Genomic DNA, 20,620 nt, shown 5'->3' on the forward strand with positions numbered 1-20,620 from the left:
AATAAGTTCATTCATCATACCACTGTTGTTTCTAAAGTAACACTGCCCAACAGCATTTAGTTATATTCCTTTGCTGCCTGCCTGCTAGTGTAGTGATGAATAAAGAATAAGACAAACACAACCATGCTATATAACACAATCCAAACATGCTCAGTCTGTCATAGCTAAATGTACTTCTTTCAAATCTGTTGTTGCAAAATCACCTCGCTTATACGCATTCTTTGATCAAAAGTATGTTTTTATTTGAAAACCAAAAGATCCATTTCTTCTGGCCCGGGAGCTTAGGATTAGCGATTGGCCCTCAGAGAAGGGCGTGTTCCACTCTGTTTGATTTGTATCATTTTGACGTTTTTGTTTTGGCAGTGTTTCTTTAGATTTCATCACTCACCAAGATCCTTAATGCGAGGAAGCACATCTTGGGTGAAGTTTTTGTACGAGGCAATCTTTTCCTCAGGCGAACCGATGCCCACATGGGCCTCGTAGATACGAAGACTGCTGGGCCGTGGGGGTCTGGGGTGCTGGAACTGGGAGTGAGAAAGAAGAAAGGCTAGAGTTGAGAAAAAGGGCCCAGATATCAATCCACCATTCTTTAGGCTTTGATGAGATATTTTGCTACAAGGTTCTGCTGAGCATCAGGGTTAGCTTCAAGATCCTGATGCAACAACAAAATAAATATTTTACTTTTAAGAATGCTTGCTTAAATACCTGTTTTTCAATGCACCGTAACCTAACAATATGACGCGGCGGGCAAGCAGAGAGCTAAGCACTGATAGTCGTGACTGACATGGAAGGCGCTACACCAAGGATAATTAATGTTCAGGTACCAGGATTATGTGAATTTCATGGTTTTCGGTCACTCACAGGTCATGGCACGCCCATGCTCGCACCCGTGCTGTATCCATATATTTTCATACTCGCGATGAGTTCAAAATGGCAAAAAAGTTGACGTGGTATCCGAATTGTGATGCACAATGATGAATTACTTTGCCTATTTCTCTTTTTGAATAATTAGCCAGTTTTTCTGAAGACACCTAGCTATGAGCATTCTGGCAGCTTAGCGTTTTGTGAGCGTGTTTGATATACGGAATATCCACAGAAGTGTTATTAGCATATCTTTGTATCTATATTGTTTTTTGAAAATAAAAATGTTGATACAATGTTAAATTTGCTCTGGATCTTGTTTTCAATAATTTTGCTCCGGTTTTATGCTTCTTGTTGACAATGACATTGCACAAGCAAAATGTGGCGGTTGGTAAGTGTTGTATTTGTCCCACCCCTCCTCTACTAAGACTGGAAGCTGGGTTAAAAGTCACCATCATTTCAGTGTGTTCGGAAGTTGTGTTTGCTGGTCAGTTTGTGTGTAAATATATGTTTTCTTACCAACATTTTCCACTTCTGATTTCATTTCTAGAGAAATTACTAATATAGTAATCCAATATTTGTTTAGATCTTACCAAAGCTCTCTCCATTTTGCTGTAGATCATTAAACTGTTACACTGCCTAATGCTTGGAACATACTCTGCAAGAACAAAGAAATTTGTTCGCTTTCTCGAGGTGGCAAGAACAAGAACAAAGTTTGTTCTGGCCAGTACATTCATACATCACGAGAAAAGCAGGTGCCAATCATCTGCGTTTCTCTGCATTAACCACGCCCACTTTAAATGTATGACCAATCACACAATAGTTCTCGGACACCCGCAAGAAAAAAGTTCTGCTCAGGCGATGTGTCAAGAACAAGCTGCGAGAACTCCCAAACCAGGACTGCGAGTACAAAATGATGTCATTTTGTTCTCGCAGCCCTGGGAGCGAGAACTTTTTTCTCTGTTCTTGCGGAGTATGTTGCAGCCTTAAAGGGTTACTTCACCGCTTTTTCATATTAAACTATGTTATTCCCTTAACTAAAACGAGTTGATACATACCTCTCTCGTCTCAGTGCGTGCACTTAATCTCTCTGACGCGCGGTGATGATCTGATAGCATTTAGCTTAGCCCACTAAGCCCAGTTCATTCACTATGGTACCAAACAGAGATCAAGTTAGAAGCGACCAAACACCTCCACGTTTCCCTATTTAAATACAGTTACACGACTAGTTGAACGATCAAGTATGGTGACAAAATAAAACGTGGTACTTCTCTAATCGGATTAAAAAGGAGAACTATAATGTATGGCGGATTAGCACTTCTGAGAGTACTTCGCCTCTGTGCAGTAAAAAGTCCCGGCTGAAACATCCTCCCTCACACCTCCCCCTCACTCTCTCATTTCTGTCAATAGGGAGATGTGAGGGAAGATGTTTCGGCCGGTACTTTTTACTGCGCTGAGCCGAAGTACTCTCAAAAGTGCTAATCCGCCATACATTATAGTTCTCCTGTTTAATCCGATTAGAAACGCGCCACGTTTGTCACCATACTTGATCGTTCAACTACTCGTGTAACTGTATTTAAATAGGGGAAACGTGGAGGTGTTTGGTACTTCTAACTTGATCTCTGTTTGGTTCCATAGTGAATCAACTGGGCTTAGGGAGCTAAGCTAAATGCTATCAGATCGTCACCGTGCGTCAGAGAGATTAAGTGCACGCACTGAGCCCAGAGAGGTATGTATCAACTCGTTTAAGTTAAGGGAATAACATTAATATGAAAATATGAAAGTTTAATATGAAAAGGCAGTGAAGTATCCCTTTAAGAAGTCTGTCCGAAATTAGTTTTGTGAGGCACCTTCATGCTCAAACGCTGCCTTAAGTCATTGTCTGATAAGGCAGCGAGGCAATGAGTCAGCTGCCTAGGTTTTCGGACGCAGCCAATCTAAGTTCTTAAGTTAATTAGTCATATAACAATCACCGGGTCATGCTATACAAGACAAGCCGGAGAGACAAGATTCAAATGTTGAGAATGTATTTAACCCAATATACTGGCCTAATTTCAGTTATATTTACATATAGGGCTATGCAGTTTGTTTTTGGTTTTTATTGTATTAACAACTCAGCTATATGTTATAGAAGCCCATTTACTGCCAATAAATAAAAAAATAAAAAGAGTAATCGTGAGTTTTTTTCTCTGAATTCTGACTTTTTTTTAATTATAAAGTCAGAATTCTGAGATAAACTTGCAATTGCGTGATATAGTCACAATTCTGACTTTATTTCTCAATCATATTTCTGACTTTATAACTCCCAATAGTATGGGCTTCCATAGTATGTGGACACCTTTTGAGTAGAAATGCATATTGCAATTTTGTTAATTTGTTGTCCATAACTACTGTAGTTTTAACTTATTTAAATATATAAATTTAGTTAAATCATCAAACATTTGACATGCTTAACCCAAGCTACGACTTGACATAAAGCAGTGCCATGACTTGATTCTCACAAAAATTTACTTCGGCTTGCTTGAGACTTGAAGGTGAAGACTTACTTGTGACTTGCACGTGTGATTTTCTCTCACCTCTGCTTATGATTAATACATAACTACATTTTTGAAAAATCAAAAAAAAGTATGCATTTTTGTCAGCAGATATTGATATATGTGATTAACTTATTTAATTTATCACCATATTAATTAATACAAAAATATATGACAGATTTGAATGCAATATAATTTTGCAAAAATATTGGTTTCACTATGGCAATCTTTTGGTTTTATTGCCAGACATAGAGGCAATTACATACAAAGACACATAGAAGAGAAATTCAAGAAAGAAAGATAAACCAATTGGATCACACTGAAAATGGTGCCATTTCCAGAAAGCGAAATGCAATATTTCCTGCCTTTAATCATGCAGCAACCGCTATAACTGTCAGATGACATTGTGTCACCAATTCATCTCGTCTAAAAAACTTGATTATGTGCATGATGGCATTGACCACAGCCGCTGTATGAATGTCTGATGCCATGAATAGATATCAAAGGAAAGTCTGTCTCATTGTCACTCTGGAAGAACCACCCCATATCAAAGCCGTTTGCAAATGGTTCTTCAGTGAAACGAAGACATCAAGAGGGCGAAAGCAATTGTTGAATCGCCTCCGATTAAATTGGCTGTTTAATGCGGCGGGCCACTTAAGAGGAGGCGGTATTGAGTGTCATTATTAACGCAGAAGAGGGGTCGGCATAAGAGCGGGGTGCTTCAGAGATGCTAATGGCTACCGATGATAAATGGTGGAGGGCCACGGGAAGCCCACATGCTCGCCTGAGCATCACCACGGTCCTGCAAACATTCCCTCCCGCTTTGACTTTTCCCGTAATCTACCTCCATCCTAAAAACAAATAATGGTTTTTGAAAAAGCAGGTGTTTCTTCAAGCATGGGCTCATTTGGCGCAGTGGTCTCCTCAATTAAAAGAAGAAATTATAATCAATATTTTAACAAAATCAAAAAAGAAAAATCATTTCGTAGAAAGGAAAGAGAATGCAGGGCTTCAGACAAAATAAATAAATAAATTAAGTGCCACAAAACAATAAATGTTATACTTTAATTTGGTCATGTGTCATCACGTCTGCCCTACTTTTACAGCATCTGCATTTTTATCCATCTTGTGGATGTCCTGAGAACAAAGTAGGGACTGAATTACTTTTCCAGCTTAAGAACTATTCACAAAGAATTGTTCATTACACAAAATCTGAACCAGTGTCAGACTAAAAACCTGCACTCCTGTGGGACTACCGTGGAACCCCTGGGACCCAGTGCAATAGAGTACGGTGCAGGACTAGATTTGATATCTGAGGAAGGTTAGGTACTCGTGTATGCGGGCTGCAGGAGAATAAAACTATTTGTGGGACTCCCGCAAAATAGAAATATCTCAAAACAAATAAATTGTTATTCATCTATTGCACAAAAGAAACAAGAACGACTAAAAATAAAATCGATTTACAGGTGCAAGCATGGGCAGGGTTTCTGTGTATAACATTTTTTTGCTGCTTTGTGCAGCGTAGCCAATCACAGTCGTGTGTTTATTTTCTAAACGCAACATTCCGATGAATTTAACGCAACAATCCGATGCATTTAAGGCCTAGTCCACACGTACATGGGTATTTTTATTACCAGAGTTTTTCCTCCTCCGTTTTAAAAAACAATCGCGTCCACACAAGCACGGTTTTAAAAAAAATCTGTTCACATGAGAACGCAAAACTACGCTATGATTGGCTGCCTGATTTCCACATGGGTCCCATTCACTGGACCGATGCACATTGCACTGACTGAGGGACGCCATGGGCTCAAGTGAAACACTTCCTACAAGTTCCTTTGCTTTGGACTCAGTGACAGGTAACTGTATACACAGGTGCAGGGCCAAGTGGACTGCTTCACACACTTGCTTTACTATTTTGAATTATTGCATTCTGGCACCTTTGTTCTGCAATACAATGAAATAACTGAACATGTATCTGTAGGATATACATGTGATAAGCGCTGTTAGTGGAGTCCACCGCATAGAATCGACTCACGTAAATCAAAAGGAGATGTGGAAAATCTGATATCAAACAAAGGAGAGAACAGCGCGCACTTCAATTTAAAAAGCAGAAATCTCCGGTTTCACCATCTACACGACAACGCTGTAACCAAAGTTTCTAAAAATCTTCACCCTGGCCGGAGTTTTAAAAAAAAAATCTGGTTTTAGTAACCGGATACAGCGTTTGCGTGTGGACGAACAGCCAAACCGCGTAGAAAAAGCTGCGGTTTTGAAAATACCCGTGTTCGTGTGGACAGGGCTTAAGATAGAATCCACTCACCCCTGAAAACTAGTTTTTGTTCAGTGCTGAATTCTGCATGCTGGAAAATCCCGAGATTACAACAAAGAAATGTGTAGACATTATGAAAGATGTATTGTGCAGTCAGCTTCATTGATAATGGATCTTTATGACAGCGTGCTGAACTGAGATATCAAGGGAGTGCACTTTGTGTGCATTCTGCCACGCTAAACCATACACGCACTTACTCTTATGTTAAATTACTTGAAACCGCTTCATGGATGTACAGAAGAATTTTTTTTTTTTTTTAAACTTGTATGCTGGCTTTTGCGGAGCGCAGACAAAGCATGAATGTTGGGAGCAGGAGAAGGTAGTGTATATTTTTGTGGGAGCGGGACAGAATCCTGCATCAGCAGGTGAGGGAAAAATCCATCCTGCGCAGCTCTCCTTCACAGATCATAATTATGTCAAAATAAATATAGTTGGCCTCCTCCTAATATATCCTATAAACTATGTTGTATGTCTTGCACACAATCGTTTTATTATTTTTATTTTTTCTATCATTATAGGATCATTAGTTCTACGGTTATTTTTCTACCTGACTAACAAGTTTATGAGCACTGAATGACATTTCTGAGGTAAATACGACGAGCTGTTTTATACAAGCTCTTCCCAAGGTCAAAATGCTGAACAGTCAGGCCACATTAAAGCGCTGCAAAATTACATTTATTACTTGATATATACAGAATTGTTAATTGTTTACCGTATTTTCCGGACTACAAGTCGCACTTTTTTTCATAGTTTGGCTGGTCCTACGACTTATAGTCAGGTGCGACTTCTATATCAAATTTAATTCATACTGACTGACAAGAATAAACATATAGCCGCGAGAGGGCGCTCTATGCTGCTCCTGTAGCCTACCCCAGAAAAAAATAACTGAAAACAGAAAAAAAAACTCTTATCTGAAATATTAACTTAAAGACAACAACTTAGAAAGACTGAACACAAACAAAATGCCCCCATAAAGAAAATCTTATTCTGCAAATTACAAACTGCATGTAGTAAAATATGCAGCGGAGAATGATTCACACAGCGTTCGTCTCGCGCGGCTGAGCCTCTCCTTACAGAGAGTTCAAGCATCTGTGGACTCGTTCCTTCAGCTCTGGCCATCTTGCTTACAGTCCGCAAGTAGCTTTCTTTTTTTTCTTCCTTACAGTTAAAGTAACCTCTGCTTTTCACCAGTCCCTTTCAGGTTTCTCACTCACTTCAAACTTTCTTCTGCTCGGTTATGCAGCGAGCGGGCGCGAGTGAGCGAGCGGGTGCACGCATGCGCGCGCGGCTCCCGCTCTACCCTAATGCGACTTATAGTCCGGTGCGACTTATATATATATTTTTCCTCTTCATAAGGCATTTTTTGACTGATGCGACTTATACTCCTGAGCGACTTAGAGTCCGGAAAATACGGTAATCAAAATGAACAAACACATTAAAAGTGATATAATGTGATTACAGAACATGCAGGTACAAAGGCAAGATTTAAAGTAGCTGTATGTAAGAAATGTATTGCAATTAATCATAAAATGGCCCTGATATGTCACTAGACATTAAGAAAACATGTTAATTTAACATGATCCCATGGGTGCTGGGGATACACCGCTCTACAGTCATTTAAAAGTGATTGCAGTACCAGTTTTGTTCACAATCTTACATACACTTCCTTTAATCAAAACATGCACATTTATATTGTCCCCAGTGGCAATCTCAGCAAAAATAGCACTAAGAAAGTAATATTCCGCAGTCTGGAGCCCTGGAATATGGGGTGAAACTGGGAACTCTTGGGTCTTGGAATAAGCTATCAGTCGATGATGACCGCTTTGACGTACAATTCTCCACTGTATCTCTGCAGGGCAAAACCTGACTCCAATAGGTTAAAACCACGCCAGAGCCCATAACTCAACCCCTCTTCCCTGACAGCCTAAAGTATCTGCCCAAACCCGTAACTCTGAAATCTTTGAGAGCGCTTTCTTGTGTGTGAGGGAAAAATAAATTGTAAATAGAATAAAAACAATCTAACGCTATTTGTATTTCTTGTTATGTCTGTGTTTTTAACCCTTGTAAGGGTAAACCTTAAAATCATACTTTTTTTGTGCTAACAAACCAAAACATTTGTTTTACGGTGAAACTAGAGTAGATGGTACTCTAAAAACACTCAAAAAACAGTACTCACTCAAAACACAGTGAATCTCCAATATTCAGATTTCACATGCATTTCATATTTTGGTGTTTGGACAACTGTCATTAAGTGCCATTCACTCAATTATGTAACTTTTAAATGCAAAGATGTCATTATTTGATATGTCTTTGTTATGACAACTTGACATAAACCAATACATCATAGCCTATCAGTCCAGAAATGATATAATTGAGTGAATGGCACTTAATGACAGTAATCATAAACATGCATAAAAATGCCTTCATATTCATGACATGTGTCATGTCATAATTATAAAGGTGTCATGTCAGTATTGTGCACACCCCTTCAAGTAAAGTGTTACCGCATTGACATCAGTGTAATTCATGTATCATTTCGGTCTGGTTTTAGGGACAACTTATTGGTAGGTAGGGTTAGGTTAAGGGCACAATTTTCAGAATTTTTTTGTTTGTGACCAATATTAAAACCAAAATTTGTATAGCTTTTCCGAAACACATCTATGTTTAAAAAAATGCAAGTTTGAAAATCCAATGCGGTCCATATTGACCAACACAACTGGAGGATACAAACTGCTTAATAATAATAATTATAATGTGTATATTCTACTGTATTTTTTACACAAAATCTATAGTGTACACTCACCTGGTATGGTTGTGGAGGGTCCCAATGGGTCCAGTCATAGGTGACAGAATCCAGCATTTTTGTGACATATTTGGCCCAAGGAGAGATCCGAAACAGATATTCACCCGTTTTAGTCAGGACCACAAGCTACAGATAGAAATATCAAATTTGACAAATCTTTAAATACATTTTAATCTTCAAGGTTAATAGAAGCATATGTGCATGTACATACAAATAAAATATGAATTACACAACTGTTCTAAAGTTAGGTTCAGTACAACTATGTATACTACTTTTATTCAGCAAAGATTGATTTTATGATGAACAATACAATGTATATTTCAAACAAATGCTGTTCTTCTGAACTTTATACGAATCAAATCACAAACTACAGTTTCCATAATAATAATAATATTAAATAATAATAATATTATTATGTGGTCATGTGAAATTCAGCTTTCCATTACATTTAATACAAATATATTACAACAGAAAATGGTTCATTATAATAATTTCACAAAAATGTAATTATATAACAAAGTGTGGAGTTCAAATAAATGCCGACTTGGTGAGTATGAAAGACTTCTTTCAAAAAACTCAAATTCCTACCAATCCCAAAACTTTGAAACACACACACACACACACACACACATGTTTGTTTTTGTGAATTGTGGGGACATTCCATAGGCGTAATGGGTTTTATACTGTACAAACCGTATTGTCTATCCCCTTACACTGCCCCTATCCCTAAACCTACCCATCACAGGAAACATTCTGCATTTTTACTTTCTCAAAAAACTCCTCCTGTGTGATTTATAAGCATTTTGAAAAGTGGGGACGTGGGGTAATGTCCTGATATGTCACCATTTTCTGTAATACCTGTGTCATACACATGTTATTATACACATTTTTGTCCTGATATGTCACAAAAACAAGCACACACACACACACACACACACACACACACACACACACAGTATATTATGCAAAACACATTTCCAGGCAATTTAATTTGGTTTTCCTGTGTGTGGATAGTTTCCTGCCATGGTTTAAAAGCACCATTTATTGCAAAGAAAATATTGAGGGCTTTTCATCTAGATCCTAAAAACAGCTTTTTGTCATTACAGTGCAACATTTTATTAATATGACAAAATGAAGATTTCCTACCTACCTCTTTTCATAAGTTTACCCTATTCAGAAAGAACACACACACACTTGCCTATGTGGTTTACAGGGATTCTCCATTGGCATAATGGTTTTTATACTGTACAAACTGTATATTCTATCCCCTTACACTAAAACTTTCCATAAACCTACCCATCACAGAAAACGGTCTACATTTTTGAATGTCAAAAAACACCATGTAGTATGTTTTAATCCATTTGGTTTATGAGGACCATGTCTCTCTCTCTCTCTCTCTCTCTCTCTCTCTCTCTCTCTCGCTCTCTCGCTCTCTCGCTCTCTCGCTCTCTCGCTCTCTCGCTCTCTCGCTCTCTCGCTCTCTCGCTCTCTCGCTCACACACACACACACACACACACACACACACACACACACACACACGTTGGTCTATGTGGTTTACAGGGACTCTCCATAGGCGTAATGGTTTTTATACTGTACAAACCGTATTTTCTATCCCCTTACACTGCCCCTGCCCCTAAACCTACCCATCACAGGAAACATTCTGCATTTTTACTTTCACAAAAAATCATCATTTAGTATGTTTTTAAGGCCATTTGAATTATGAGGACATTTGATATGTCCTCATAAACCACATTTATAGTGTAATACCAGTGTAATACCCATGTAGTTATACAAATTTGTGTCCTCATAAACCACATAAACAGGCTCACACACAAACACACACACACACACACACACACACACACACACACACACACACACACACACACACACACACACACACACACACACACAGGTGTTTGGTGATGAGAGCTGACAGAGAGGAGGAGAAGAGCAGAAGAAAACAAACCACTTTAAGAAGTCCATCATTGGTTTCAATCTCTTGGGGGAGGGGGGGAGGGGGGCTTGGATAATGTCACAGATCGATAGCCGCTCTGGAGAGACATTGGGGCGGGACGAAACATCCTTAAACCGCTCTGATCGGCTTTGCACAGACTATTACCAAGCTAAGAACATACCATTGCGTTACTGACAGCAGCAATAACACTGTGACTAAGAAAGAATTACAGAGAAAGACAGAGAGAGACAACTTGAGATTGACTTGAATGTAAAGAAAAATGGGGAGCATTAGATAATTGCAAAGGTAATCTAAAATGAACAATTACATTTTATATATGATAATATATAAATTGAAGTTGAAATTGAAATTGAATTGAATATAAATATATAATTACACACATATATACACATCAACCAATCACATGGTAGTTGCTTCAATGCATTTAGGGGTGTCAAGACAATCTCCTGAACTCCAAACTGAACGTCAGAATGGGAAAGAAAGGTGATTTAAGTAATTTTGAGCGTGGCATGGTTGTTGGTGCCAGAGAGGCCGGTCTGAGCATTTCACAATCTGCTCAGATACTGGGATTTTCACGCACAACCATTTCTAGGGTTTACAAAGAATGGTGTGAAAAGGGAAAAACATCCAGTATGCGGCAGTCCTGTGGGCGAAAATGCCATGTTGATGCCAGAGGTCAGAGGAGAATGGGCCGACTGATTCAAGCTGATAGAAGAGCAACTTTGACTGAAATAACCACTCGTTACAACTGAGGTATATAGCAAAGCATTTGTGAAGCCACAACACGCACAACCCTGAGGCAGATGGGCTACAACAGCAGAAGACCTCACCAGGTACCACTCATCTCACCAAAATTGGACAGTTGAAGACTGGAAAAATTGTGCCTGGTCTGATGAGTCTCGGTTTCTGTTGAGACATTCAGATGGTAAGAGTCAGAATTTGGCGTAAACAGAATGAGAACAAGGATCCATCCTCCCTTGTTACCACTGTGCAGGGTTCTGGTGGTGGTGGTGTAATGGTGTGGGGGATGTTTTCTTGGTACACTTTAGGCCCCTTAGTGCCAATTGGGCATCTTTTAAATTCCACGGCCTACCTGAGAATTGTTTCAGACCATGTCCACCCCTTTATGACCACTATGTACCCATCCTCTGATCCTTCTCTCAGCGCTTTAAACGGACCTCTGAGACTATCACAGTGCAGGTGCATTTATACGGAGACTTGATTACACACAGGTGGATTCTATTTATCATCATTAGTCATTTAGGTCAACATTGGATAATTCAGAGATCCTCACTGAACTTCTGGAGAGAGTTTGCTGCACTGAAAGTAAAGGGGCCGAATAATTTTGCAATTACTTTTGTTAAAAAAAAGATTTGTAAAAAAAAGTTTGAAATATCCAATAAATTTCATTTCACTTCATGATTGTGTCCCACGTGTTGTTGATTCTTCACAAAAATTACAGTTTTAATTTATATCTTTATATTTGAAGCCAGAAATGTGGCAAAAGGTCGCAAAGTTCAAGGGGGCCGAATACTTTTGCAAGGCACTGTATATACATACAGACACATCCTCTGGCCAATAATATAATTTCTAGTCTATTTAAAAAATATTGACTTAAGTACACTACCTATAAGTTAAACAATATCTACAAATGAGAAAAGCCACTGTAACCATGGAAACATGATAGTCTTAACACTAGTGGAGTTTTGCAGGCTGCAGAGACTAACTAGGTCAGTTATAATCATCTAGAATGAGATAATTTGGGATGTTGTATCTTGTAGTGTAAATTAGTTGTGTTTTAGCATTAAATTAGGTTACATTTGAAAAACCGTCTCATGATGTTTATGCTATGTTCATTAATTTCCTCATGAGTACACACCTTTCTGAAAAGATATCGGCATAAAAAAAACGTAAGATTTAAAACTGGTCTCCTAGCCTGGCAAAGCTAAAAACAGCTAAAACCCAGCCTGGCTAGGCTTGAATACTGACTAGACCAGAATAAATCATCTTGTATGGGCTGGGAGACCAGCTAGACCAGATGAAACCAGCAAACAGGGCTATTGAGACCAATTTCAAGATTCGATTTCTATTCACAAGTTTCCAATTCCGATTATTTTGGATGTATATCAGATACAGTACATGGCACATTTTCTAGAGGAAAAAATCTTTCAGCTAATGCTGTAAAGTAAACTACAGTATAGGTGTCAGTTAATATATTACTGTAACCCTGAAGTTTAAAATTGAATTTTTAAAATGTGTATAACACAAATTGCACTCAAGGATATTTTTATAATACATTTTTTTAATACTAACTTTACAATTACATCATATTTCTACTCCAATTAGTTTTTTTTTTTTAAATATACAAATTTAAATGGTTTAAATGAAGAACATTCAAAATAAGCAACGTGTAATGTGATGTATATATTTATCAAAATGCTACAAGAGTTCATTTTTCAAGCTCACTAATGAGTTTATGGTCACTGGATATGGTTTTTCTGAGGTAAATGTGACATGACATTGTTTACAAGCTGTTTTATTGATGTCTTTCCATGGATGAAACAATGATTGAGTGATTACATGTAACGTACGGAGTAAGTTGTACTCTATCAGATGTTGATTCATGCTTATTTACGTGCAGTAGCTGGTATTAAAGCAAATGAGTTCACACGCGCTCTGTGCTGCTGCTTCACGCCGCTTGAACTGACTCGAGGTGCTACTGCAATCTTTTTTTTATTTAGTGATAAAATGTATGTAATTTAAGAATCAATATCGGTTAATATTGATTTCAATATCGAGAAATCAATGTTTTTATCCCAACCCTACAAGCAAACCACTTAAGACTGGTTTATTTTATTATTTTTGCTTCCAATCAAATGGAGCCATTTTGTTTGGAACAAATAATGCGGCCAATTTTATATCAGGCCGCCTAAACTACTATGTACTAACATTTAAATTAATAATTTGATACAATGCACTTAGTGTACATGCATGTTTTTACATTGTACTAACATTTTAAAAATTACCTGCATGTAATTACATCTGTAATTAGTTTTTGTAGTTACATATATAATTTCACTGTTGACACTTCCCTTACACCTAACCCTACCCTTAAACTTACCCACAACACTACACCTGTCCATAAATGTACCCGTATCCTACCTCAATATCAGCAAAAGAGTTTTGTAATACAATATGAACACTAAGTATATTTTACTTATTTACTTATTTTTGTATGTGAACATAGTAGTTAAGGCCACCTGTAGTCCAAGTCCCAAGGCTGAAGAAGAAAAACTCAAAATATATATTTTTTACCTTACACAGAGTCAATGTATTTGTGTCGGCGCCATGTAATTACAGAAGCTGTTTCTGGCAGGTACATTTCTCAGCCGTATAGAGCGGTCCAGACAGGACAATTTATGGATTAACATGAGTTTAATTTAGAGTGAATGAACAATCTCGTCTGCATTTAGCGTAAGAGTAAAGTTCAGCTAGATACTTTTCATCTTCAACAAGGCATCAGACCTTTAATTATATTCCCTTCCTATCAAAGCACCCTCCCTCTGATCTGTCAAAACACCTTCCGTCTGAGTCCAGCCTCACATCTCACATGACAATCAATAAGTAAAGGAGCTGAAGTGTTAATAGGCCTCCTGGGTAAACATCTGGAAATTTATTTGTGTAGACGGAGAGATATGGAGGTTTACGTGCGTAGGTATCTCCCAGTTCATGTGCACACACACACACACAAAAGACCACATCTCCTCTCACACACTTTCAACAAGAAGAAACCCCTAGAAAACTCTCCTTTCTCCTCACTTCCTTCAGACTCCAGTTAGCAGTGTTTTGATTTCCCTCGAGACGACGACTATACCCCTGAACCAGCTGTCTGTAGTCACTGAGGTATCTCTCAACAAACAGAAGCACAACAAAAAGAAAGTACCCACATAGAGAATTAAACATGGTCTTGCAGGAGAGCATGCTTGGAGATCTCAAAGCCACCCGGGGATCTGTATTGATCACCTTCGGCTGCTAAAAGTCTTTGAGCATCTAGTGTTCCGGGTGTTTTTAAAATGCAATATCACTACACAGGGTACTGAAATATTCATGCCTGAATAAATGAGGTTCGGGCTTGTTGGTCCCGGCGATTAAAAAGAAAAAAAGAAAAAGAAAAGCTGAGTTGATTTTAACTAACGCTTACAGCAGGTTTCAAATTCATTTGGCACTCAGCAGAAGGCCGTGTGTGGGAAATGCATTAGGCAACATTGATTAAGGGGACGATGAAAGGGAATCTCATGAAACATTGAGAGCGCATCCTTGAATCTGACAACGTGTGCATGTGTGTAAAACATCCCTGGAAAACATTGGCTTCTCTTTTACCACATGCTTAGTTTTACACTAAATAATGTCTACTGATGATACACTTGTGCACTGATTGTCATTGAGATGCTAAGATGAATTAATCATCGTCTTTTTCCCCATCGCGCATTCTGTAAATGACATTGAAGGCTAAATAATTATCTACACTGATAAGCCAAAACATTATGACCAGTCAAGTTTTTAAAATATTAACTTACATGATAGACTGGGTAAACTCAGCCAGATCTGCCAGAGATTTGATTTCTCCCGGCAACTCGGTCCGGAAACCCGTACATTCATTTCTACTGCTTCTGTTACACTTTTACGGGAACCAATCATAGACTGGCTTATCCACCTGGCACACTATTGGCGGGTTTATCACGATGACAGATAGAGAAACGATGGGTCGTTGCCCGTTGATCACGCCTCTTGTGGTCTGATTGGTTGAAGGACTATCCAATTGCGTACAGAGTTATTAGAATAATGGCAGTTGATTACGCCTCTTGTGCAGTCCCACACCAATGTTTAATTTTAAAATAAGCTTGGTCTGGTGATAGCCAGACAACTTAGATGATGCAAAGGAAATCTAAATGTAAAAATGTAAAAAATTTAAATATGATGCAATAACAGATACTTTTACATTATATTGTGCATCTTAAACTATTGTGCATCTTAAACTTACTAATAGTGAAACTATGATCTGTCTTCAAAACACAAATGGTCAGAAGTGAAAAATGAACTATAGTTGATCTGAGCTCAGCTGAAGCAGCACTAATGTGATCCCATCAACCTCCGGTGTCCGGCAGAGTCAGGGTGCTTCAAAACCCATAATGTGGCACTGCAGAAAACTGTGCTGGACATTTGTACCCCCGCTAACTTTGGCAAGTGTTAACTTGTTGGGCACTCAGTGTCCCCATCTGCTACCTCTTCCCATCAACCCCAGATTAACCCTGAGAGCCAAGTCAAGCAGCTTTGCCCCACAAATGCCACCCAAACCTGCCAATGTCCATCGGTCTACTAGTACAGAAAGAGCCAAGATCCTGTTCTGCTTTAGCAGAGCGGCTAACAGCTCCTAATCGGGCTGAAGAGACATACAACCTTTTGCTAATCCAAATGTTACCTCACAAGATGTGAGCCCACAGAATAGATTTCAAATTCTAGAATTTGACCTGCCAGTATCTGACCAACACAAGGAGCTTTTTAAAAATCACATTTGTAATATAATACAAATATAACAAGCAGGATGGAATATAACATGTTGTGTTTGGTACCTTGAGTTTAGTCAGGTGCTTGATGAGAGGAGATTTGTCCACTTTCGGAGAGAGGTATAGTTCCCATTTGCCAAACTCTTTCTGCGTGAAAGGGTGAGATTGTTTTTCCCAAGAATCTGAAGGAAAACATATTTAATCATTAATTGACAATGATCTTTTTTGTAATTTGGTATTATGCATAGCATAATAATTAAATTAATATAATATAATATAATATAATATAATATAATATAATATAATATAATATAATATAATATAATATAATATAATATAATATAATATAATATATACAAACTTTGTATACAACACTTTTTCAGGAAGTATCTGGAAAAAAAGCTACTGTGTGCTTTTCTCTCCCTTTTAGGGAAACTCATAGCACTTAAAGGGTTACTTCACCGCTTTTTCATATTAAACTATGTTATTCCCTTAACTAAAACGAGTTGATACATACCTCTCTCGTCTCAGTGCGTGCACTTAATCTCTCTGACATGCGGTGATGATCTGATAGCATTTAGCTTAGCCCTCTAAGCCCAGTTCATTCACTATGGAACCAAACAGAGATCAAGTTAGAAGCGACCAAACACCTCCATCTTTTCCCTATTTAAATACAGTTACACGAATAGTTGAACGATCAAGTATGGTGACAATAAAACGTGGTACTTCTCTAATCGGATTAAAAAGGAGAACTATAATGTATGGCAGATTAGCACTTCTGAGAGTACTTCGGCTCGGCGCAGTAAAAAGTCCCGGCCGAAACATCTTTCCTCACACCTCCCCCTCATGCTCTCATTTCTGTCAATAGGGAGATGTGAGGGAAGATGTTTCGGCCGGGATTTTTTACTACGCCGAGCCGAAGTACTCTCAGAAGTGCTATTCCGCCATACATTATAGTTCTCCATTTTAATCCGATTAGAAACGCGCCACGTTTGTCACCATACTTGATAGTTCAACTATTCGTGTAACTGTATTTAAATAGGGGAAACGTGGAGGTGTTTGGTACTTCTAACTTGATCTCTGTTTGGTTCCATAGTGAATCAACTGGGCTTAGGGAGCTAAGCTAAATGCTATCAGATCGTCACCGCGTGTCAGAGAGATTAAGTGCACGCACTGAGCCGAGAGAGGTATGTATCAACTCGTTTAAGTTAAGGGAATAACAGTTTAATATGAAAAGGCAGTGAAGTATCCCTTTAAAGAGGCCCAAAACAGGCATTAAAAAAAGGAAGCTTAACTTCCATAGGAGTTAACTGAACACGCTCCCTCTGCACCGCACCATTATGTATGCCCATGCTCATTTTACTTTCGCTTTAAAATTATACTGGTATTACCAGTGTTGTCACACGTCGATTAACCAGCTGGAAAATATCCTCAACGCCAAAATCCTTAATTATTACATTTCAATGCAGGATTAGATTCAGTCAAAACTGGCTAAGAATCTGGAGGCACAGTACATTTACAAGCCCCTTAAAAGCAACTCCATTCATCCATGGCTTCAACAGCTGAATAAATGTAGATGCAGAGACTAGTGAAAATGCAGAGCGCTGTGCAGCAGCTGACTTTACCAACTCCCTCAGACTGTTCATTCAGTTTCTGGGAAAAAAGCCACGCAAGACTTTGTGACCCCTCTCAAAGCACAGAAAAGAGACACTGATTTGTTGTGGATAATTTCTGTCGCTCTGCCCTGTACGCCTCTGTGTATCTCTTTTCACATTACATACTCTAATGGAGAGCAGAAGCAGAAAGAGAATATAAATAAATAAATCAATAAAAGGACCAGAGCCAGTGCAATATGCCTATCCACCTGCAGCCCCCGACACAGATCAAGACCGACTCCCCCAGACCCAAATTTCTCTCTCCCTCTCTTTCAAACCCCGCATTCCCACTGTGAAATTGAAACCATATAATATGAGCCATGTCAAAACGCAATCTCACGCCAAATTGGAAGTTGGGATTTCCTATGACACCGCCTCTGGGTCTCAGAGAGAGATAATTACAAAAAGGCAGAGGGATAAATAGAAAAGGGAAGGTTGTGATATAGGTGGGGGATGGTCAGGGAGGAAAGGGGCCGCTGGTCATACGGATATAAGTAGTGTCACAGAGAGAGTGGAGACAACATTTTGCTGCGATCTAGAATTCTAGTAAACAGCTTCTCTCCCCAGAGGGAACGACATGCCCTTTTCACCTGACTGTATGGATTCACTAACTCCAAGACAGGTGTGTACGTATCGATAGCACACTTACACACTACTCCATGTACTCACTGATGGAGTACATTGAACCATGCGTTTGTTTCTTAAAGTAGTCCTCTCGGTTTACATATGTATTCACTGACTTGACTATGATGTTTTGACACATTGTACTATTATGGGCCCTATGTAAACTGAGTGCATGGCCATAGGTGCACTTAGGGTGTCTAAATCCACTTTTGCTAGTTTAACGACGAAAAAGAGGTCAGCGCGCCAGGTGCATGGTCCAGGCTTGTAGCTATTCTCTTGAATCATGGGTGTGCTTTGGGCGTAACGTGCAATAAACCAATCAGAGTCTCATCTCCCATTCCCTTTAAAAGATAGTTGCGCTTGCACCATGGCGGATTCGCTATTTACATTACGCTTTTCCAGATAGAAATTCTTTTCTTAATCCTCAAGCAGAGTGTGTGCACCCACCTATCAGTGCACCTTTAAATAACACAAAAAATACTTTAGACCAGGTTTTTGTTAGTCAATGACGCAGTCGTTTTCAGTTGCCTCAAAATAGCAACACACCAACAATGTGACTGAACTAGAGCCCGACTGATTTATCAGCCGATATGAGCCTGACGCAGATACATCTGTGTATATGCCGCATATATGAATGCGCCCAAGCATGCCACATGCGGCTCACGGCACATGAATATTTACGCAAAATTGTGTCAAAATGCTTGTCGTCTTGTCGAGTAACATCGTAACTCTTAACTCATCGTGATTGTCTTCTCTTCCTTGTTTGTGTTCAAACTTCAAATAAAGATTCAAACGGTTGTGAATCAGTGAATCGATCAGTGATTCGGATCACATGCCAAACTGCCAAACTTCTGAAATGACGTGACACTGGCGATGCGAATCATTGATCGATTCACTGATTCATGACTGTTTGAATCTTTATTTGAGGTTTGAACACAAACAAGAAAGAGAAGACAATGCTGAATAAAGTCATAGTTTTTGTTATTTTTGGACCAAAAAGTATTTTCGTTGCTTCAAGAGATTCTAATTAACCAACTGATGTCACATATGGACAACTTTGATGATGTTTTTATTCCCTTTCTGGACATGGACAGTAAAGTGTGCCTACACTTGGATACGCTCTCTGACTAATATAAGATAAAATATCTTAAACTGTGTTCCGAAGATGAACGGAGGTCTTACGGGTGTGGAGTCATTAATGACATCAATTTCATTTTTGGGCGAACTAACCCTTTAAGTTAACTTAAGCATGAAATTTGCCACTTGCCAGTCACCGCCAGTGTTTTTGGACATTTTCTCAAATTCCATGGCCCACAGGATATCTTGTGTGAATATATGAAGAAATCAATTATTTTTATCAAATGTTTCAGTTCAGTTTCAGTTTAGTCACTGCTCTTGACTGAATAACTTTACAGGGTTATTTAACATCCAAAAAGGAAAATTCTGTCATTAATTACTTATCCTCATGTTGCTCTAAACCTGTAAGACCTCACTTCAGAACACAAATGAAGATATTTTATTGAAATCTGATGGTTTAAGAAAGGCCTCCATTGGCAGCAATGCCACTTCCTCACTGAGTGGATCTACAATAATTATATGAAGCGACGAGAATAGTTTTTGTGCATGAAAAAATATCAAAATAACAACGTCAGAGGCCCACACGGAAGACAAGAATAAAGTTGAATAAATTTGGGGGACTAAAATATTCTAAATCAGTTTAGCGCATAAGCAAGAAAAACTTCCTGTCCACAAAGTCAAGCTAGTCTAAAGTCTAGTAAACGGCACTGAACATCACATCAGGTGAGAAAAAAAAGTCTTACTTGCGCCAACTGAAAACCTGAGGATATAAAGAATAGTTAGTTTACGCATTTCAAAAACAACTTTTCAAAATACTTTGAGTCACAAAACACAATTTTTGTCACAATTATCCACAATTGAAATATTTCATCGTCTCTAAGAGAATGTGCCGTATATGCTGCGTCATACCGCAATTTCTTTTTTAAATTTCGTCATATTCGCCATAACTTTTGCACATATGATATACACTGGCTCTCTCTCATGGTTTAGGATGCGAATATTTTCAAAATTGCAAATTGGCACTTTTCTTTATCACCAGTTGCGTGCAAAATGATGGACAAACAATGACTCACATTTCGAGCATGTCATTTCCTGTTATAACAAAATGAAGTAAATGATTAAATAGAATGTAATTGCTAAATTAGTAGCCTCGATAAAAAAGAAGATAAATAAACAAGTAACAAGCACACAAAC

The 20,620-nt window shown here is 38.5% G+C and overlaps 1 protein-coding gene across 1 annotated transcript in view; it reads right to left on the bottom strand.

The window, feature by feature from the left end:
• The window catches only part of gbe1a (glucan (1,4-alpha-), branching enzyme 1a), a 195,728-nt gene that overhangs the window by 132,681 nt on the left and 42,427 nt on the right, over nucleotides 1-20,620 (bottom strand). The window contains exons 3-5 of the mRNA XM_067434224.1: nucleotides 16,137-16,252; nucleotides 8,528-8,653; nucleotides 389-524 (exon numbers count right to left, since the gene is read on the bottom strand). Of these exons, the coding sequence (XP_067290325.1) occupies nucleotides 389-524; nucleotides 8,528-8,653; nucleotides 16,137-16,252 (378 nt within the window). The remainder of the gene's footprint in view (nucleotides 1-388; nucleotides 525-8,527; nucleotides 8,654-16,136; nucleotides 16,253-20,620) is intronic.

Source organism: Pseudorasbora parva, chromosome 23, assembly GCF_024679245.1.
Source record: "Pseudorasbora parva isolate DD20220531a chromosome 23, ASM2467924v1, whole genome shotgun sequence".
In the NCBI taxonomy this organism is placed as follows: domain Eukaryota; kingdom Metazoa; phylum Chordata; class Actinopteri; order Cypriniformes; family Gobionidae; genus Pseudorasbora; species Pseudorasbora parva.